Source organism: Corvus cornix, chromosome 10 (assembly GCF_000738735.6).
Source record: "Corvus cornix cornix isolate S_Up_H32 chromosome 10, ASM73873v5, whole genome shotgun sequence".
Classification (NCBI taxonomy): domain Eukaryota; kingdom Metazoa; phylum Chordata; class Aves; order Passeriformes; family Corvidae; genus Corvus; species Corvus cornix.
This window is the reverse complement of record NC_046340.1, coordinates 14743386-14766291: the sequence shown is the minus strand read 5'-3', so window position 1 is coordinate 14766291 and position 22906 is coordinate 14743386. Positions and strand designations below refer to the sequence as shown.

Genomic DNA, 22906 nt, shown 5'->3' with positions numbered 1-22906 from the left:
TTATGTGAAATTATTATTAAAGGACTGCACAATTTTACCTGATTTTAAGAAGCACTTATTTATTGTTTTTTCATAAAATCACAGTGCTGACATTGAATACTTATGCAAAAGTGTGTTTGACAGACTCCTTAGGAGTTTATTGTATATTGCAAGTGTTATAAAATACCATAGTCATATTTTCTGCTTTAAGGCTGTCACAGGAAAAGTCTGTCAAATAGATTTTTTTTTTTCCTGCTTGCTATATACAAGATCTTTAGTGTGGGTTTTTTTGTTGGGTGTGCATTTTGTTTAAATAAATAGAAAGTTAGGACACTAATATTGCTGTTCTTTGTACTTTGTATTCCCTTTTACATCAACTGAAAGTAGATTTATTCAAGCATATAAACCAGCTATTTTAGACTTGAGCTTTGATCATAAAGGGGGTGAAAATAGTTACAATGCAACACAATGTTTGAATGCATATTCAATTTTAAATGCTAAATAAGTTTAAGAGATGTTATGGAAGTTAATTAGAGCAAAAATAATACACAGCTTTAGCATTTAGATCTGGTATTTTAATTTGGTCATCATCATATGTTTTGGATTAGATATACTTGTTATCTGATTCAGCCGAAGCTGGATGTTGTGGTTTGCTTGGTTTTAGTTGTATAAAACATATATTAGTTGCTCAGAAGAGCAGGAGTGGGTAAAGAGCTTAAATGAATTAACTAGCAAAGAAAGGATGGATGGAAATAGGACTCACTCCAACAGCACAGTATCTTAAAAGGAAAAAAAATAAAGTGATAGTCAGTAATCCCATGAAAAATATATAATAACCTCGAATTTAGTACTTTGCTGAAAAAAATTATCTTCAAATTTGATTAAAAAAATAGAAAGTTTATTTCTTTTTTTACTGCATCGTATTTTCAAAATCAACACTAGTGATCCAGATGAAAAACAAAGAGAAGGTAAATCGTGCCTTTTTGGTGTTCATGGAGAAAGAAAGTAACACAACTGTTTTAGTAGACTTTTTGTTACAATCTCAAGGTCAACAAGTTCAGTCTCTGAAGGAAAACTTTGTATTTAATAGTTCTTGGGGATTAATTTAGTGAGTGGAGCACATGTAGCACAGCATGATTTTATGTAGGACATATAGCAGATTTTAAATATGGATGACAACAACATTTTTGTCCTCAACAAACTTTTTCAGCCAGACCACACTATGAAGATGCACATACAGGATTTTTTTCCTAGTGTCATTAATCATTTGAAAAGCGTCATAGCCAAGCAGAAGAAAGAGATGAACTTCGATTGCTGTTTTTTATTACCCTCCAGCAGAATTTATGATATCCAGATTTACAGATGTACATTACCTATTAACATGAGTAATAGAAAATTCTGTTTCAATGTGAAGAACACAACCCCTGAAGTGATTCTCAGACCTTAGATCAACCCTAAATAACAGTTTCAGATGACAGAAAGGGAAATGTGCGTAGTCTGCTATTCTGATTGCCATTTGTGTGCAATGTTTGTGGTGACTATTGTGTTGTCAGCTCTGAGCTACGCAGAGTTGCAAAGTAAAAGCAATATATACTAACTGAATTAACTAAATAAAGTGTGCAACTCTAGCACTTTTAAACTGTAAAAAACCTCTTTAAAAAACTTTTATTTTCTCCCCAGCCTTCCCCCTCCATTCCAGTTCATATTCCAGGCTAGAAGCCGAGTGTTGGTCTCCCACTAACAATGATTCTGTTCCCTTGTCCAGTTGTTACTTTTACTAACTGTGAAGGAGCAAACTGTCTTTATTGAGATACTAATTGAAGTTTTTCCCAGTGATCGTAATCTAAGATTAGTTCTAAGTCATCAAGCTTTGAAGTTACCAAACTCTCCAGACTGCTGTCGACCCAGTGGTATAGGATACAGTGTGGCAGATGCATCCCTTTCCCTGAGCTGGGCCTGCTGGCACAGTTGGTGCCTGTTCTCTGTACTTGGCAAGGAGCAGGCATAAAGCCTTACATTTATGTGATACTACCGTTATAATCTTTTTGTGATTAATGGAGCAAACAATGCACTGCAGTAAGATAGAGAATATGAGTTTTTGTGAGCTGGAGAGTGTATTCAGCATTGCTGTCTCTGTTGACCTGGTCCTTATGCTTCTCTTAACATAAATAAATACATTAAAATCACTTATTTCTCCAGCAGGCATTTCTGCCTGCACTGGGCTTTGTTTCCCTAGCTGCCTTCTGTGTTCTTTGTTTCAGACCTTGCTTCTGTTACAGACTGTTCAGCAAGGTCATCTACTCCTAGGCTACTAAGTAAGACTTATTTAATTTTAAGTGAAAATGAACAATTCCAGAGACACTGAAAATGGAGTTGACTTTACATTTCTAATTTCTCGATCTGTGTTTTCACTGAATTTACCCCTGCATTATGCTGTTACAGTATACTTTAGGCAAGTGTAGATTGTATAGTCTCTAAACATTACACAAGAATACAATAAAAGTCTGTTAATGTGGATCAAAATTCCATATTATAACATATTTATATTCAAATTCCATTTGAATAACACAGAATACAAAGTTTGTCTGGAACTGCTTAGTAAATATTGTGAGTATTGTAGTGTCTTTATAATGGGTTCCTTTCCCAAAGCATGTTATAGGATGAATGGAAATTAAATTTTGTCCAGAAGTTAAGAAGTCAATGAGTAAATTTCTTTGTCCAGTGTTATCCAGGTCAGACTTAGATGATCATAAAGATTGCTTCTGCACTCTGTACAAAGCCAGGAGTCCTGAAACTGTGCCAACAAACTTTTGGCAGTTGAAGTCAGTTCATAGTCTGGCCATCAGGGTAGGAGAAACGCAGGCCATGGTCTCCAGAGATTACAAGCTAAGACAGAAAAAAAAATAATCACCACCACCACCAAAGAATGAATCCCTTCCATTTTCTTTACACTTTTCAATTTTGTATAAAATGAATCCTGAAAATTTTTCAACCATTCAGTTAGTTTAAAGAGACAGCTGTAACTTAATATTGAAACAACAGTGTGGCAGACATTTAGAGAAATACAATGAGTGAACACTTATTTGCAGGAGCTGAAAAATGCAGAGAAAATGTTTTCCCTCTAAAGCTTCTCTTTTATAAAGCCTTTTCCATGATGCTGCCAAAATAAGAGAGTCTATAAGTTATCTTTTCACATGTGCATGCCCAGAATCTTTCTGTTTCTCCAACATAACTTAATCAGAAATTTTCCAGTAGTCCTTCTGTAAGTGCATACAGTATCAAGCAGAATAAGTATGTCTGGCCTTCAGAAAATGAATGTAAGGAACCTTTCTAAAATTTCTCATTTCACAAAGACTATCATGAAGCACAGGTCAGCATATATATACATTAAAATATCCAGAATTACAGGAAATAAAACAAGCGCCAGTATCTCATTTGGTTTCTTCCAAAGTACATTTGAAGTGCCAGTAAAAGCAAATTTATGTTTTGAAGATGTGCCTGCAACAGTTCTGTGTACAGTGTTCTGTATAACAAATTTCAGTTAATTCTCAATGTACATATGTAATGAAATATGAATTTGCTAATTTTGAAATGTAATTTTTTTTTTTTCTTCCCTTCCCACTCCCTCACAGATTACTGAAAATGATATTGTAAAGGCAGAAAGGCTCTTTGGCATTCTGGCATATGTGGCATCTTCAGAGCTGCCACATTATCGCATGCTTTCATTATTTGGAGAATCCAGGTAAAATACAAGAAACAGAACTGGAGTTTGTCCAGAACATGTTGTTTGACTCTTTTGCACACTGTTATGATAAGTTCTTTTTAGGTAAAAAAAATAAAACTTTCATAAATACCATCTTCTAGAAGATAGGTCCTCTGCATAATGCACAAGTGTTACCATCTTCCTGGTCCATGTAGCCAGAGGTTTTCACAGAACTTGTATGGAGTCTGCTGAGGAGATGAAAAGGCATGTGCACACAAATGAACTACATGCTCAATTCTCCATTTCTACTGGGATTGATGAAGACTTGTGGACCTTCATGATGAGAACTGGCTATTTTTAGTGGGTATTTTATAGTGGGTAATTAACAGTTAACAGATTTAAGAGTTGTACTGTAAAAAAAGGTGAACCCCCCGTATTTTTTGTCTTCTATAGATGAGTACTTAATAAAAGTTAAAGCTGCAAGACTTCCTATTTAGGAGATGCTATGTGATAAATATCAAAGTAAATTGTTTAGAGACAAATTAATGAAGGGACATCTAGAGTCATATGTATTTTGAATAACTTGAGAGTGTAATATACTTCAAAGCTCAAAAGTGTATGTTCCAAAGGAGAAACTCCCCCCTCACAATAGCTAGAAACATCTGCACTTAAAATTTTTCTATAATTAGGACTGTAAATCTCATTTCACAGGAAGAAGCAATTCCATTATCTGCTGGAGGGAAAGGGAAAGAAATCTGGGGTTGGGAGTGAGGAAAGTAGTGATAACAGAAGAAGTGGAGGGGAAAGCACAGCTCGAGCAATGTTGAATTACATGACAAAGGATTTTCATATGGAGAAGCTTGAGGTAAAATGTATCATTACAAAATACTTGTATTTTCTATTAGGTAACCTTAGGCTGCTACTCATTGAATTTATCTGTACATCAAGTTTCAGTTGTGCTGTTGAGAATGGTGGTTTTAAAAGATAACTGCTTAACATATTTACATATCTGATCAAACATTTAATCTAACTCATCTTTTTCTCAGAACACTGGAAAATTCTCAGTTTCTGTCTTTGATGAAGGGGTTCCTGAACAGTGCCACAGTCTCAGAAATACATTCTTACCTACAAGCCATATGGAGTGAGCACAGTTTTTTAGGAAGAAAAATGTATATTGCACATGTTAGATTTTCCCTGAATTAATTGGTGAAGAACACCTTCAGACAACACATGAGGTAGTGCAGGCTGTAGTAATAAAAAGCTGCTTCCTCACTTTTAAATGAGCTACAGGAAAATAAATATATAGGAAATGTATTAGGTTTAATTATTAATAAAATTGCAACCTGGCTTGTTTCAGACAAGTGCACCAGTCACGCTTGTTTTAGTTTGTGTTTCTGATCTGCTAACTTTTTTGCTTGGGCAGAGGGAAATTGTTCCCAGGGAGAATATGATTTTTTCAGCCACAGTCTCCCTTCGGAACAATCATCATGAGTTCTAACTGTATGCACTCTGCTTCCCACATTTGTCCCATTGTTTGCTTTTTGATTATGTGGAAATATATAAATCCTCTAGTGCAAGAAATTAAATTAAGTTCAGTAATCACTGAATTCTGTTATTCCATTGTGGTTTTGTTATCTCAGATCCACAGCATAAAAAGGAGACAGTGGCTGTATGTGTGGAGAGATTAAATTAAGAAAACATTTTAGCCTCAAAAGCTGTGATAGTAGCTCTTAAATCTTTGAATGGCACAGAGTAAGACAGTGAGGTATTCCTGTTGCCCTTTCCCATGGAACCAGAGCTATAATAAAATAAAATGAGCTTAGTATTTGTACAGTCCATTAAATAAATGTGTTGTTTTCTCTTCCCAGTGCAGCAATTCCCACCTTGTCCTTTGCTATAGCATTGTGCATGTAGCAGCAGGTACTGCAGGGTGTCACAAGAATACATCCTGGCAAAAAGGACTCCTTCCAGTTCCCCAGTAGCAGTAAACTAACATAATAAATGTGGCTGAATAAGTGTATTGCTGAAGATGACAGTCTTGGGTCTTTGATGAGTAATTTGGGGTTTTAGCTGAAACTGCTGGAAAGCATTTTCTCGGCTTTATTATTCATTAAAGAAAACTTCTGGTTTGGTGGCCTCAAGCATGATCTAACATTTTTAACAATGCCACCATTCAAACTAGTTGGGTATTTACCTCCAATATAACTTATTACTTAAAGCTTAAGGCATTTTATAGAAACTTTGCAGAAGCAGGGATTAATAGTTTGAGTTACTAAAATGCAGAGCTAGTAGTTGCACAAAGCGCAGTATCTTTTTATTATTTTTAAAGGTTTGTCTCACTTCAGTATCTAATGTAGTACACATTAGGAACCAGCACTTACCAGCATGCCTGTGGAAAAGGATGAGTACTGGCATGTTTTTCTATGCTAATGTTCTTGTTGGGGCAGGTAGAGAAACATATACTTTTCAACTGTTGTACTATAAGGATGGAATTCTGGGAAGGGAGAGAAGGAAAAGTAGTTTAGTGCTTAAAGTTTCTGTAAATTTTCACTACTATGCCAGAAAGCAACAAAACTTGTAATGCTGTTAAAAGATACTTATATAATTACTTAAAAGTTAATTTCAGATGAATTAATGACTTAATATAGTATGAATATTATGAATACACTAAGGTTCTGTGGCCACACTCATAAAAGCTTGACAAAGACCCTGGGCCATGCAACTTGAAACCAAGAGGAGAAAGTACACAAAAGCATCTGCCTGCTAATTGCTGTGTTCTTTAATTCAGTCAATTTTTGTGAGGGGGTTTTCTGGATTTGCTCTTGTTTAACCTTTTTTCCCTTTTTCTTATACATTGTGTAATTTTCCTCTCATGCAGGAAATCAAGGAAAGAAAAACATTTTGCCAGACATACGTTGAGAACTTAGTGAAAGAAGCAGCTGACATCAATATGAAAAATGAGTCGTTGCAGAAGCTCTGGCCTCAGATGTTCATTGAACTTGTCAGAGATGCAGTGATAGAAATACGCAATAAAAACTCCTACATGAAGCTCTGCCTCCAGCGGATCACTGATCAGAAACAGTAGAGTCAAGTCGTGTTGTCTTGCAAGCTTTTGGTTCAGTATTCTGTCATGTTTTACAAACATAAACCAATAGAATATAAAATTATCATCACTAGGGCATACTTCACTTCCTCCCCCAAAGGGATGCCTTTAAATCTTAATTAAACTCTTAATAGTTTTGAAATAAAAGTTTACTTTCATACTGTTTACCAATGCTTCCTTGGCTAACCAAAGTGGTAGCATAGAAATGACTTGGTGATTGTTTTATTAAGTTCTTGTATTTTTTTTTTTTTTTGCTACCCTTGAATTTGTAGTGCTACAGCATTGATTTTTAAGAGCAAATTTGCAATGCTTGCCTTATTTTTATTGAACACTTTTTCGTTGTCACTTTTTTGACTGCTGCTGTTTAAAAAACCCAAGAAGAGTAGCTAATTTTTTTATGATCAAAAGCTAATAAATTATTTTTGCACCCTGAACTCGATGAAGACTTAATATTGTTGTTTAATTTGTGAGATTATAGAACACTTTTTCACATGAGAGTGCTCAGAATTTGACATTTAATGAGCCTAATTTTCAACTGAACAAGTTGCCCAAACTTGATTTCAAATGTTTTTCACTAATTTCACTAATAAGGTTGTGTGAATTGTTATAGGTAAAATATGATTCCAAGGTCTATTCACTTGAGCTTTATTTTTATTTTGTTAAAATATGTTAATATAATTTATTTTGTTTCTTGATTCTAACTTCTGAGGTTTGTCAAGATCAAATGAGCTAAAATGCCTGCATTACATTTGGTAGGGAGACTGATGACTACTATTCAGATGTAATTCATTCCTGTGACTGTGTGAAAATTTCATATTATCAATAAAAATAAATTCTTCACTTTTACCCTTCACAGATACTGTAAAGAAGTACTATGTGCAAAGAAAAGACTTGTCCTTAATGCTGTATGAAGAGATGAGACACAACTTGCCCCAAAATCACTGTGAATGGGTAGAAAAAAACCCCATTCCATAGTACAGTAATTCCCACAATAATCAGCTTGCCAGCTTCTGTCCAGAAATTGAATTTAGGAAGCATTAACAAGTCCAGCTGATTGCCATGGATAGCATTCAGATGCAGGTAGAAAGTTGTGCCATTTAAATTTAATTTTTTAGTTCCATTGTATCCTAACTAAAGCAATCTAAAATTTTGTGCATTTTGTTACTTAATTTAAATTGTTCTTATTTTACTTAGGCTCATTTCTAGAAAAGAAACTAAAGAAAACTTCCTGCAAGGGTTTCTAAGAGCTTAAAAGTAAATTTACTTTTGAGCCAATCTAAAAGATATTTTCTGTCAAAGCAGAGATGCAGATACAGTTTAATGAGTTTTTATGCCCAGAAAATCATGGAATCATAGAATGGTTTGGGTTGGAATGGACTTTAAATACCATCTAGTTCCAGTGCCCTGCCATGGGCAGGAACACTTTCCACTAGCCCAGGTTGCCCCAAGCCATGTCCAGCCTGGCCTTGAACACTTTGAGGGATGGGGCAGCCACAGCTTCTCTGGGCAACCTGTGCCAGGGCCTTACCACCCTCCCAGGAATAATTTCTTCCATATATCCAATCTAAATCTTCCCTCTTTCATTTAAAGCCATTCCCCCTTGTCCTATCACCACATGCCCCTGTTCAAAGTCCCTCTCCAGCGCTCTTGGAGCCATCATAGCACTGGAAGGTGCTTTAAGGTCTCCCATGACTCTTCTCCAGGCTGAACAGACCAAACTCTCTGAGCCTTGAATGAGTAGCAGGAATCAAGTGGTCACAGGTATTTTGGAGAGTGCAGTCTGCTTGCATTCAGGTGAAGCTGGGGTATCTAAATTGTCTGGGAGAATCTCTTTTCAGAACATGTGACAGGTTAACAGTGATGTGGGTACTGTTAAATGCACTTTTCCATTTGGTTCATGTTATACTTGCAGGTAGTTGCTTTTCAGTCTGCAGAATGTAGTGGAGGTTAATTCACTTAAATTCTAAGGAAGTGTTAGAATTCCTGAAGAAACTGCTCCAGTAGTTGATTGCTTCTATTAAATTCTATCACCTATCTGGGCTTTTTGAACTGCTTCATGGAATTTATAGTAAGATTAGTTTATTTGATGGGGTTTTTTTCCTTTCCATTGGAAAATTGCACTCTCAAGTTTCATGGTGCATTTTATTAAAGGAACAAATTAGGGCCCTGCAAGATGTGAGAAAATGAGAGTTTACATTAGAGAAACAGCCAGTATAGAAATGATCGTGCAATATGTTTTTGGATCCATCAATTACTTTACATAATTTCTGTGCCAAGGGGGTGGGTGGAGCAATTCCAGCTTCTGCATGGGGACAGAAACCTCGGCAGCTGTGTGAAAGTGCAGAGCTCTCCTGATGATGTAGCTGGGACAGATGGGCCCCTTTTGAATCAGATTCAGCAGCAGTAAAAAAGTGGAAAAAAATGTTCTAAGAAGGTTGTATTGGTCTAGAGGAACAGGAAGTCCTCCATGGGAAAATCAAGAGAAAAGCCAGACTTTGATATTGAGGCTTTAGAAGTATAATCCTGGTTTGAGGCTTTAAGGTCGGGTCTTGAAAAAATGCATCAGAGGGCATCGATGGGGAGTTGTAGAAACATCTTAAAATGCTCTGTGTTCCCAGTGGTCTCTGAATGCTGCCAGTTTGGACTTTTTTCACTAATAGCAGCTGTTTCATAACAGGATTGCTAAATGGCTGAAGTGAAGGTAGGTAGGCAGCTATTACAAATGAAGAAAAGATTAATGTTGGGCTCATATGTTCTTTTCACATAAAACCAGTAGGAAAAAAAGGAACTTACTTATTTACTAATTCTTTTCATGAAACAAGTGATGGATTAAAGTGATGTTAGACCTAAGAGTGCATAGAATTTTCAGCAGATAGAGGATCTTAAAATTGTTAGCGTGCTATATATTGTTTATGTGGTTACCCAAATTATTTGTTAGTTCATATCAACTCATGAGATACATTCCTGTAGTTGCTTATTAGGGAGTTCCCATGTACCTAAAAATTTGAAGGTCATATAAACAGCAAATTCTTAGATGTTTTGAAACTTGAGTGTCACATATATGAACTTTCTGTGGTTACAGGTGTAAATTGATGAGTTAAAATAGCAATTGATATTGAAGCTGGGGACCTTTTAATAAAATCTTCCAGTCTGAAAGCACTCATTTTTTTTCTTCTTCAAAAGCCTTTAAATGTCACATAAAACTGAATTTTGATGCTGTTAATATTTCACTGATATCCCATCCAAACTGGACTGTGATCCTCTCATGTAGCCTGACTTCGGCACAAGACAGGACCTATTACTGTAAAATATCTGTATGTTAACTAGAAATCATCTTGAGGGTTAAAAAGATACTGTTTTAAGTCTTTTGAAAACCTTTTGGATTAATTTTTGAATTATTTATGTGATTTACTTATTTCCTGAGACAAATTTCTTCTATGTCCAGACAAAGGTAGATAATGATGTACGATATTTTTTTCAGTTTCAGTCTAGCTGTCTCACACATGAAGGCCCCATTGCGTCATGCAGAGTCGCTGTTATGCAACTGAAATTTGATCTTTAGTAAGGAGACTGATGAGGAGCTGTATTTCATACATTCCTTTTTATACAGGATCTGAAAAAGCAATAGAGCTGCATATTTGCTGCCACAATGGAGCAGGGAGAACAAATTCAATTGATGCAAACCAAAAGCTGATGCTGTCAGTTATGAGGAAGAAAAAAGGTATTGGGAAGAGGTTTTAACTGAGCTTTAATAGAAGTAAGTAACACGGCTACACTGTCTGGGACCAAGGGATAGATCTGAATCCAGAAACAACTGAAAATTGTTTTCCATTATAGAAAAGGGAATTAATCTTGTTCCACTGCTATTTTTATCATGTAAACTACTTAAAATAATTACAATAATAAAAAGCCTAACCTATTAAAACAGATCTGCAGATTAAGTTAGGCTACTGTGGAAACTGTAGTGACTCCTCAATGTATGTATACATTCCATAATTTCAGGACAAGGGGATGCTTTTTTTTTTTTTTAACCAGAGCTATGGGCTGTAAAAGTGACAATGGTGCTTCCAGATGCATCCAGTTACTTTTTATCATAGTGACACATCAGGATGAATTGGGTTTTGTTAGCTGGTTTATTTAAAGAAGCCAAGGCAAATATTTGCTAATTCTATTTGTTAAGCAATATTCATAAATATGTGATTTAGATTGGGAGGTCCATGTGCATGTTCAGAATCACAATAGAGGTTATCTGGTTGGATTGGGAAGACAGACTCCTTTTTTCTGTTTCCACATCACGCAGACTCTGCTACATCTTGAAGCCCAGTTCCAGTGAAATTATTTTTCTTTTTAAGTTGGAGGCATCAGATTTTTGGAGATTTGTAAGGCTTGGTGTTTTGCTACACATGTATAGAACAAGGAGTGGGAAAGAAGAGGCTGGCTATCATTTCATTCTACTATCTGGTAAGGTGGTTTTTACTCCAAAGTGAATATAAACTATTTTATTTTTTTGCATACAAAAAAGGAGATAGTGTGGGCTACACAGACTTGAGACAATCTTACAGAAAACTGAGAGGTGTCTGCTTACACACATCACCTCAGAGCTGGATTTTCTTGAGTATGAGCTTAAAAATTGAATCTAAGGGACTGTTTATTCAACTGAAGTATTAACTTTGTTGGCAAGCTTTGCTAGGCTTCTGCTCTTGGGGGAATAAGGAAAAGCTCAGCTGGAGGAATTCTTGTCTCTGCTGTGGTGAAAACAGCATATCTTTACAAGCTGTGTATTGGGCCTTCTATGCCATACTTCTGTACAGATGGAGTGGACAGACACTTCTGCTTATTGTATCAAATATCAGGAAACACTGGTGAAGAACTGAGAAGTCTTAATGGGGGGAAAAAGTGACTCTTCTAAAATTCTAAGTTTTGTGGTTTTGGTGGAGTTTTTTTTCAGTTATAGAGAGATGTATTACAAGCAGAAACAGATTTGACTGACATAAGTACACTGAGTGTATGAAAAAGTAAAAACCTGAAAGTTAGAATATTCATACCAAATCCAGCATTAGAAGCATCCAGCATGCCCAAGAAACATGTTTGTACAAGGTAACCCCATATTCCGTACTACTGATACATTGGCTTGAGCAGGCCCTTATGGGTAGCTGTTTTATCCAGCTTTTTGGAAAATCCAGACTGATGGCTTTCTTACTGCTGTGGACTTTGGTCGATTGGTACAGTATAAAGTAATGTAATGAGACAGCAGAATCAGATTTCTTACTGATGCACTGTGTTGGTTAATGGTATGGCAATGCTTAATCCTACCTTTTGTTGCAATCTTCCCAACGAGGTAGGTACTTGCATACTAAGGAAAATCTTGTACGTAATCTTCATTCTTGTATAGTGCATGGCATCTGGTGTATCACTACATCATAACTTGGACACTTTCCGCTTTCAGACAAATTATTCCTTTCACTTCTGTTTGAGTAATATCGGTATTCCAGAGGTTAAATGCTGCAATTAGCAATACTCCATTTTGCACTTAACAAAACCAGAACTTTTAATGAACACTGAGCAGGTCATAAATAAGTTCATTCTTTCTGGAATTCTAGACATGGATAATATAAACAGCATTAACCTTTTCAAAACAGCGAGAATGATACCTTTCAAGAGTACAGATAATAATGAGAAACCTTTCTGTATGTAGTATTGAGCACTTAACACTTCAGCACGGAAGAAGATATCCTGGAATGATAATGACTTCCATCTACTTATAATACATCATTAGACAAGAGATTGTAAGCTTAATTCTGACTACAGTGGTGAAGAAGTTGTGACTGTGAATGTGATGTTTGTCCTACATGCTCACATAGTCTAGACATCTTACTTGGTCATGCAAATAACAGTGATCACAGTCAATAAAAGAAATCATTGCAATATGTAGAGAAGCTGTGACTTTACAGGGATAAAAAACGCTGAGTTCATTGATTAGCTATTATATGACACTTAGAAATTATACTGTGATACAATACGTGCTGGGTTTTGTGTTCTATATGGATATGTAGCACGTTTGCTGCCCATTTGCATTAGGCTTCAATGATCTGTGCTTCCTAATAAAATAAAGAAATCGTTCAGAAGAGCGATGAAAGCACAGAGTAAAGCTTTTTTCAGTTACTAACTCAGCACTGACAATAGAGTATATCAAGCTTCATACAACTGTTGTATCCTGAGTAAAATACTCATGTTGGAGCTCTCAGAGTCATCTGGCTATGAAGCTGTGTGTAAGTCTCCTCTGCAGATGTACTAATGTAAGGTTTAAATGTAAGCTGACATGCTGCTGAAGATTCTGGAAGGTATTTGCATTGATTTATGCTCTTTATTAGGATGCATAATTAAAACAGGAAAATCTAAGCTGGATAACCTATGTGAGCTAAAACCTTGATGCTGTTGAAGTTGTTGCAAGATTCCCAGTGATTTGAGTGATTTTAGATGTCCATCTTTCCAATGAAGTGGAGTTGCTTTTTCTTTTCTTTCCCTGTTAAGGTTGTGGAAATAGTCTTCCAGATGTTGATGTCTGCAAAGGCTTGGATTTGTCCAGACAGGCTCCATCCTTCCCACTTTTGGTCTGCTTCCCTCTCATGTGATTCAAACCAGTTTGTTCTTCTATGCCAGTCAGAGCCCACAGAAGCAGCCCACTTTAAGATGAACAAACATGGGTTCTAGTTGGATTGGGGGTAAAATTTGAGAGTCCTAGACTTCCAAAATGAGAACTGCATGCCTCAAGTCATGCTAGACTTCAGTGAAATCTAGATCAGTTATTCCTTTTGTCACATTTGAAGAGACCTTGACAGCTGGAACACAGGTTCTCTCCTTTGCTGGTTTGAATGCATTTAGTGCCAAAGGGGGAGAGTGCCATGTGGATAGGGTGGGAGACTGAATTGGAGTAGACATTGTTAGACAGTAGATAACTGCTTTTTCACTCAAAACAGTACAATAGCATATGTCTGTGAGTAGTAAAGTGTTGCAAAATATGTTAAATGTTCTTGGTGACAAGCCAGAAATACATGTGTTAAACATGTCAAAATAACAAAGATATCTCATTTGTTAGACACAACTGTTCCTCTGGTGCTGAGCTCACTGGTTGCAAGGCAGCTGCTGTCTCTTGTACAGAGATTGTTATGTGCTGGGCAACTGTAAAGAAAGTAGGTCATTTGCAGATAGTATGGGTGTTCAAGTTGTTGAACACATTCTTCATACATTCTGCAGAGTATAATTTCAGTATTTTCAGATTTATTTAAAGGAAAAATTGCTTCAGAGATGTGAAGGATCCTTTTGCTTTGTTGTTAGGACTGTTTTTGAAATTGCATGAATGTGTGTATCATGGATGCTTACAGAAGAAACCAAAAAGGAACCACAGGTGGTCTGAAAAAGTTATATTATTTGCTCTTTCTTCTTTGTTGGTACTGAACTTTTGCCCTTGCTTGTTGATGCTGGCTGTAGCTCACTCAGGGATTAACCAGAGGCTGTGTCAGGAAAGTACTTTAATAGATGTAGGTGTGCTCAGGGCAGTTTCCAAATCCAATCAATGTATGTTGCAATCTAAGATTAGTCATTTTTCACATTTTCACACCTTCCATCAGCACCTCACTTCAACAAATTGTGCTGTGTTGCAGGGAAAAACTAGCCTTTTGATAATGTGCATCGCAATATGTGATCTATGAATGTGTTTGATGTCTTTCAGTTTAACAGATGAGTATCAATTGTAAAGATTCTCATGTTAAGAATATTTAGTGTAAGATATCTGTGGACCTTTACTACTGACTGGCTCTCAGTTTTTATTCCAGAGACACCTTCTTATAAACTATGCTTGTCAAATTCCTTCAAGTCAGTATTCAGAGGAGACCATAAGATAAAAAGCCGTGCCTTGAAGAGGATCATCCCCTCATGACCTACATTTTAACAGGAGCAAAAGTGAAAGAAAAACACTTAGTTGCATTACATATCTGGTAATGAGCTGACAAAGGTGTTAGGGTAGCCAGGTGCTATTTATCTCATCTGTTCTGTGTATTAAGTGTGGGGCAGCTACAGGGAGTGAGCAGTCTTGTGTAGTTTTAGAGGTGTGAGAGCTGTTACGAGAAGCCAAATGCTTCTTATTTCCCCTCCCATAGTCCATTTTGGAGAATCTCAATTTCCCCACCCTTTGTTTCCAAGCTGCAGTGTATTCTGTTGTTATGTAAGGAAGATACTGTCAGCATTGCTTGTGGCTTCAGTGTTTGGCCCACAGAAGGCAGGCACAGGCAGCTTTTTCCTTTTCCCAACCTCTACAGTGGAGAAGAGCTACAGGGAGGCTGTTGCTTAACTGGTATTAGTTATTGGTGTAAAGCTGAAGTGGCATAGCTGTGTTTTGTGGAGAGGCTGAGAAGAGTGCTGTGGGTACAGGCACTGGTCAGTATGGAGAAAAATAGTTCTGGCACATGGAATGTGAAATTCAGTGGGATTTTATTTTCCTGTCTCTTTTAAAAGAATTTTTTATTGCTCTCAATTGAATCAGTAGATGAGAGAATCCATAACTTGTCTGCCACTAACACAGACTTCATTAACTAACACTTTCACCTGTAACAGTCACAGGTCAGGTTTATTCACTTTTATTTTTTAAACTAGTTTGTCTTATGTTCTAGGGAGAAATCATGCCACTGTTTTGGGGTCTTTTTTATTGCTCATTGCACCTATAGCATGTGTAGAATTTGTGATAGATAAAATACACTGAAAGTAGGTATTTTTTATGAGCCTATGTGCTAAATATATAATATCTCTTTGAAATATTTGTTGATTTAGAGGAGTCTCATACTCTTGATTCCTTCATACACATTTGTTTCAGAATGTTATCAATTCAGTGATTCCTAATCAAAAGCATATGGAAATCTACAAGACTGCCAAGTTTTGGCTTTTGGTCTTGCAGCATTTTATTTTTTAAAATGGCAGTTTACAGTACATCTAAAAATCTTGTAAAACTTTAAGTAGGTTCTTGGAAATTGTCTTTAGCATCTCAAATAAAAATTATTTCAAAGTTTTGAATGAAATTTTTTCATCTCTTTCAGACAAAGCTTTCAAAGGCTTATTTCCTTAACTGTTCAAAAGACAGTTTTGTGATGTGCTCAAGACTACTTCTTTCATAAAGCCTTTTTTCAGAAGGCTTTACAGAATGTTCTAGAGATTAACTTGATGACTATAACTGTTCCTCTTGTTCTAATTCTGGACTAAAGTAGTATGATGTCAGATGCTGTTGGAATTTCCTTTGTTTGAGCATTGTGTGATGACATCAGTCTTCACATCAGAGAGAATTAGAGCTTAGTGGTACAACACGTTGTGATACTGGGATCAAGATTTTGGCGAGGACCAACTCCAGGGTGATCTCCTGGAAGTGATTCTTGGAAAATTTGGAATTCTTGGAAAATTTGCATCTACTTTCAGATCTGAAAAATGATTGCCTGCATTGGTAACAAATTGTATTATTTCTTTCCTAGGAGGAGCTTGGAAAGGCCATGGATTCTTGCAGCTGCATCTAAAAGTTTAGACTCACTTCTTGTCATACAGAGGTGAAGGAACTGGTTATTTTTGTGGCTGCAATGGAGATAAGGACCAAACTAGCTCAAAATTTGTAATTTTGGTCTTCCTATTTTTACCTCTCTGAGACTGTTGAGAAGGGGAGGACAAGTGGGTGGGTGGTAAGAGTAGAGGAGTTTGGGCTATGAGATAGGGAGGGACTGTAATGGCAGTCTGAAATTCAGAAATAACCTTTTTTGAAGGGCTCCTCTAGAACATGGGGAATTTGTCAAACCAGCTGGCTCTAGTGCACAGTGCTATGGAATGGAGGGAGGCCTACAGTGCTGCAGTGGAGTGAAGGAGAGCTAGACACAAGCATGAGTGACCCGGGAGCCAGGATTACAACTTTGATTTCAAGTCTGTAGAGTTTGGCAGGTCTCTGTAATTTTGAGTGAGAAATATGTGCACCCCAACCTCAGTGAACGTTTGTCTTTTTCTCATAACATTCTTTAACTGTTCTCTTTGGTTGCTCTCCCAGTGCATTCCAGAAGGCAGCTTTCTGCAGGATGTCTTAAAAGAGGATGCCTCTGGCCTGTGTCAGCTCAGGGATTTACATCACTACTGAGTATTTGGTACTCCTTTATTTACTTTAGGAATACCTGGTGATCACTGCATAAAAAGACACAGAATAGCTGTATCAGATGAATACCTGTCTCAATTTAGAAAGGGTAGGCCCTTTACAGATCCTTCATGAGCAGTGCTGACAATCCTTGCTACGTGAAGTCTCTTTCCTGGCCCTCCACCAGAGACATTCCTAGACACTCGCAGTATTGCCTCTTATGAAAACCAGTAAGTGTTCAAACTTTCATGCAAGTCTCTGGCACCAATCATCTTTATGTTTTCTAGAGGAGCAGTTATTTTCTCACTGCTTTTAAAGGGTTAATTCGTTTCTTGAAAAGCATTTTCATAGTTCTGTTCTGTGTCAGAGTGGATAAGCTCAAGAGAAATTCAAGCTAGATCAATTGTTCTGTTGGGGCAGCAGCTTGATCCCATCTGCTGCTTTTGCTGAAAAGTTGGCAGAACTTTTCTGCAGAGATAAAAGCTGGCATAGCTGGAAAGAGTCCCCCCAGTCCTAATTTGAAAAGCAATGCGAGTGGATGAGAAGTTGTGAGTGACAGCAACTGGCTGTCAACAGACATCTTTCTTTGGTGCTCTTCAGATATGAGCAGAAAATGTTCTATTGGTAAATGCCATGCACATGTAAATTTGCTCTACTGTTCCCTTTCCAGATACATAGCAGGAAAGGCTCCAGCTGAGACACCTATTCCCCTTTGGTGGGAGAAGTTTGTGGTTTGAGCTGCCTTTTATTACTGTCTAAGGACAGAACAGGACTACTCATCTCTTAATGTTGACTGCGAGCTCATTCCCTAATCTGCCAGCATTGCTCAGTGTCTTCCTCATGCATGGGATTTAAGAGGATGGTCTGCTATCTCAGGCTTTGCCAAGATTGTTACATTGCTGACCTTAAGCCAAACCTGTGCAAATCAAAGGCATCCTATCTGAAAAGACTGAGTGATGTGGTGTCTTGGAAAATCAGAGACAAACATATGAAGAATCTTCAAACTGGCCTAAAATGTTTCTTAAACAGACCATTTACTTTATAGAAAATACTGCTGTTACTCCATTATGCCTCTTCCAAATATTAAAAAAACGAAAAGGTATTTTCTCTGGCAGGATTTGAGCTTTAGGGTATAGATCAAACAGGTTCATAAGTTTTTCTGGCCTCTTCTTTTTTTTATTTTTTTTTTTGATTGATTTCTTTTTATTCTCATAAACATCTACTCATTTTGTATTTCAGTGCGGTCTGGCCAACAGTCTTGATACAGAGACAAAAATCTTTAGTCTTGTTTAACCAAGCTGGTAAGAAAGCTTTATTTTCATCCTGAAGTGGGTGGCTGTCCTTGCAATATATTACAGGGGTTTTGTCTCAAGATTTTCAGAAATTTCTACACTAAATAAGTATTTAAATGCTACTTCATTGGCATTGATCTCTGTTTGAACTCTTTCTCTGGAGCTGCAACTAAAATCAATGACCAACATGTAGCAATCTTAATACTCATTCTTCTGATGTACCTGCATGTGCGATTACATGCAGTTACTTAAAGAATGTTGCTGTTAGGTTTGATGCTCCATAACTTTGTCCTTACAACTGTACAGCTGGAGAATGCAGCTGGTTTTTGCATTGCTGAAATTTGGCTGACTCTGCAGCAGCATCCAGGCCTTTTTGGACACTGTGATAAAAATACAACTCTGCTAGTGCTCTGTTTTTATTATTAGTGGAGGTGCAAGTGCTAAAAATATGTCTTGCTTTCACAAGAATCTAAGCATAGACAATGCTGCAGAGAGCTCCTTTCTGTCTGCGTCTCGTTTGCTTGATCTGTATCTGGAATTGAAAAGGGCCAGGAGGTTTCCACATAAATCTTTGAGATTTCAATGTTCCCTTCACTCTCAGCTTTGATTTTCTTTCTTTAAAGAAAGTTAGGCCTTAACTGTTTTAGTATCAAAGAAAACCTCAAGTATGTGAAGCTGGATGTAGGTGATGCAGACAGAAGTTTGCACAGAGCTTGTAACAATAGTGGGAGGTGTGAACTACTGCCTTTGTCTCTATTGAGTGTTAGCTCAGATATTTAGCAGAGTTGTCTAATTGTGTATGTTAAGTATTTAATTCCTTAAAAAGAGTGAAAATACTAGAGACAGAGCAGAGCTTTATGTGTAGTGGGAGGCATGTTTTGTTGATGGCTCAAGTTAGTGGCATTTGGGAATTGCTTCTGGTTGTTGGTGTTACAAAGGAGAAGTCCAACACTAAACTTCATCAGGATAGGAGCCAAAGAGTGGGGATTCTAGATTATTAGCATCTCTGAGGTGTAGTTTATCCTGCAGGTAGAAAACCTGTCACACTTCATCCACATTCCTACTCTAACATTAAACAGAAAAGCATTAAAATGTTTCCAAGTCTGAAATGAGACACTTCTTCCAGGAATCCTGAAATCAGGACTGGTTGGTTGGGTTGGGTTTTTTCACCCTGGTGCCTATCACTTTCAATCCTTTTTGCTTTAATAAACTGTCTTGAACCTGATCAAACAGGACCATCTATACGTATGAATCTGTGGATGTGCAAGGTGAGGAAGGAAAAAATTACATCCGCTTCACCTTGTTTGGGTCCTGTGCTGCAGTTGATTCTTTAGCTTAATTAAATTAATGATTCACTGGATAACTCACTGCAATTGTTCATTTTTTTACAATATGAAACTTTTCTACACTGGAAAAGTTCTTTCCTATTGATATTCCTTAAAAAAAAAAAGGCATTTAGCAGGCTGGGGCACTACTATGTTGTATGCGCATATCCAGTATGTGTTCTATAAAGCTGATTACCCAAAGCAGAGTTTGAATTCAGGAAAGAAATTTTAGCTGTAGAATGGAAGTACTTTCCTAAAACTCAAAACCAGTCCTGCATTCAGCTTGTCTTTGCAAGAATAGAAGAAAAAATAACAACAACAAAAAACAGCAAAGCAAAACCACTTTTTGATATACATGGTAAACATGGATGATACAGATTTATTCTACTCCTTTTCAGATTTGAAACCACATGAGAGAGAATATTCTCTTCTTTGGTGGGATTGGAGAGCAGTTTGTTTCCTTAAAGTTACTGACAGTGCTTGAGAAAATGATTTGTTTTGTTTTGTTTAGGGGGCCAACGGGCCAAGCAGTTGTGGAGTTTAATAACCTAAGACAAGGTTATTAAACAGACACATAGGCCATTTAGGACACTGGAACAAACTCAGAAAACCTAGTGAAAGAAAGAGGAAAACTAGTTTTGCAATGGGACATTAGACCACACAGTAAGCAAACAACTATGACATGTCACTTGAAAGCCATTGCAATTTTCTTTCAAGCAAGTATGAGGACTCTGATGTGTAGACTTGCACCATTCTACAGTTCTTTCATTGGATTATAAATCATTCTGTTTGCCATCTCTTTTACCTCAATGTGATTTATAAATCTCTTTTATTTTAAATCCATAACCAGATTTGAAGCTATACCTTCTACAACTAACGAGGACAGAAGAAAAGCTTAAGTTTATACACCTAAATACTGCAGTTCTCATGCAACGGTTGTTTGAGCCTGGCAGCTGGATGGAAAAGGCAGGACTGCAGCTTTTGTCTTGAGGATGATTTGCTTAGCAGGGCTTCCCTGAGTTTGCTGCTGATTTTCAACTGTTTCCAAACTCTTCATTCCAGAGCGTCTACCTGAAAATTTCCAAGCAAATTTTCAAGAACTGTTAAATACTTATATATAGCTTCTCGGAAGACTTCAAGAAATAAATGAGATTGATTTATTGTCCCATTTGGACAACTAGTAAATGAGTAAATTGTGCCAGTTCCAGGAGATGAGGAAAAGGTAAAGTAGCATCACAGTAACCCTAAACCCTTTATCTGAATGTATGTGTGGGAATCTGTAATCTTCATAAAGGTCCTGTCCCAAAAGTAATAGACTTATCTTTATCTTGCAAAAACAGTAAGATTGGATACTGGAAGTGCGAAGAAAATAAAAGGCAAAGCCAGTCCTGAAATTTTGAGGCTGGTTCCATAGATATTTAAAATTCTATTTGTTAGTTTTCCTTTTCCCTGCAATAGAAAGTTTCAGAGACACCCTGTTCCATTTTTCCCTCTTACAGGACATGAAATTCACTATATAATATTTATACCATATAAACCTATTTGTTTCCCCCTGCCTTTCAAAGATTGCTCATGTGATTGCTGTTATTTACAAAACCCAAAGATTTATTTCCTCTTACCTTGCAGAATTTGAAGAAAAAGTTTGCTCTGTTTGTTTACTCTGTGCCTCAGGGAACCTTCAGAGAGTTCTTTGGCGTGTTGTGCTTGTGGTTGGGTTTTTTTGTTTGGTTAGTTTGGTTTGGTTGGTTTTTTTAATGAAGTGAAAAAAGAAGAAAAGGTGTGAAAGAAGAAAAGTGGAGTGTAAAGAATCTATTTTTAAGAAGTTAGAAATGTTTTTCTCTTAACTCTTAAAGTATTCTTTTAGCTTTTCTCTTTAAAAGCATAAATATGTGTGCAGGGACACTCCGCTGTGTTTAATACTGTATAGTAATGTCTTTTCCATGTCCTTCCATAAGTTCTGCTATCTTATAAAACTTGAGATATTTTACAGGGTGGGGGGAGTAAGAATCACAATAAAAAGCCTGCTAGATACTGGTTGGTGGTTTTTTGTTACACTTGGAACATTTTGTCCGATATCAGGCACGTCTGTGATTTCACTATCTACTGCCTGGGCAATGGCAGGTACTCTGAGAATCTTGACTCTGTTCGGGAGGAAGCTGTCTAAGAGCACTGGAAGGAGGGCTAAAGGCAGCCTGTAAGCACAACACGTGGGACCAAAACATCTGAAAGCTTTTGGAAGTCTCCCTTGGAAGGGCTTGCATACTCCAAATGCTAGACTTGTGGATGAAATATAACTCAGAGCACTGATCTGAGTAAGAATCAAGGAAATGGAAAATAAATTATGTGAAAGACTAATGTGTAATTAAAATTGTAGGGTTTTTTTTTTAACAAAACATTGTTCTTAGAGCCAAGCAATAGTTCAGGTAACTGCTGACGATTTACAGAGCATTTTTCTTGGCATTGGGTAGTAGGTTATTACTGTTATTCTCAAGCATAGTGACAGTTGTTCATAACAGCAACAGTCCTTTTGCAACTACTTCTGTTGTTGCTTAGACAGGATCAGATTGGACAAGCATTAGAGAAGAAATAGAGAGAGACAAAAAAATTATTTAATTCTGTCTGGCATTCCCCTCAAAGTGATCTGCAAGAAGGTAAAGAATTTTTTTTTCCATTTCAAGTATCCTAGAGATTGAGAGCCAAATCCAGTCATACATAAGGGTGGAACTTGTTCTTTAAATATCTGTAATACTCTTGATAGTCTCCCAGAAGTTTTAAAGGAATAAGTGTGAAGTAAATATGTGGAGACTGTAAGTCAGGAGTAAACTCTTATGAACATACCAACATTCTTGACCGTTGCAGGTACTGGTATGAGGCATTCCAGAATCTCTATTAGTGACATATTTGGGGTTTGGCTGTGAGGCAATATCAGCTGTGCTTCCTTCTCCTACATTGCCAGTTGTTCCACACCTGAATTTTCACAGTATTTAGACTTTCATTTCCAAAATCAGTGAATTACTCTTACTCTAATATCTTGATTAGGATTACACACCAATTACATGGCTGAGATGAGAGAAGAGCCAAGTATTTTGGCTCGTTAACCCCCACTCTAATCTTTACACTGTTCTTGCCACTTCTATTAATAATTACCAAATCTTCATATTTATCAAAGTCTTCAGGTAGGATTATACTTGGAGATCTTTTATAGAGATACCAGTATTTGGTACTGTTGGTGCAGTTCCTAAGGATATGATGATACTTTGTTGAGAAAATAATAATTTTAGATTAATATCTGAAAAAAAAAATTGTCCAATCCAGATCAGCTAGATAATGGTAGTTTTCCCATTCTGGGGAAGC

General features: G+C 36.9%; 1 protein-coding gene across 4 annotated transcripts in view; it reads left to right on the top strand.

Moving 5' to 3' along the window:
• Positions 1–7640, top strand: part of LRRC49 (leucine rich repeat containing 49) — a 42459-nt gene extending 34819 nt beyond the window's left edge. For all 4 annotated transcript variants that reach the window (XM_010390817.3, XM_010390818.3, XM_010390819.3 and 1 more), the window contains 3 exons: positions 3612–3721; positions 4394–4547; positions 6561–7640. In XM_010390817.3, the coding sequence (XP_010389119.2) occupies positions 3612–3721; positions 4394–4547; positions 6561–6767 (471 nt within the window). In that variant the 3' untranslated portion in view covers positions 6768–7640. The remainder of the gene's footprint in view (positions 1–3611; positions 3722–4393; positions 4548–6560) is intronic.
• Positions 7641–22906: the final 15266 nt, after the last annotated feature.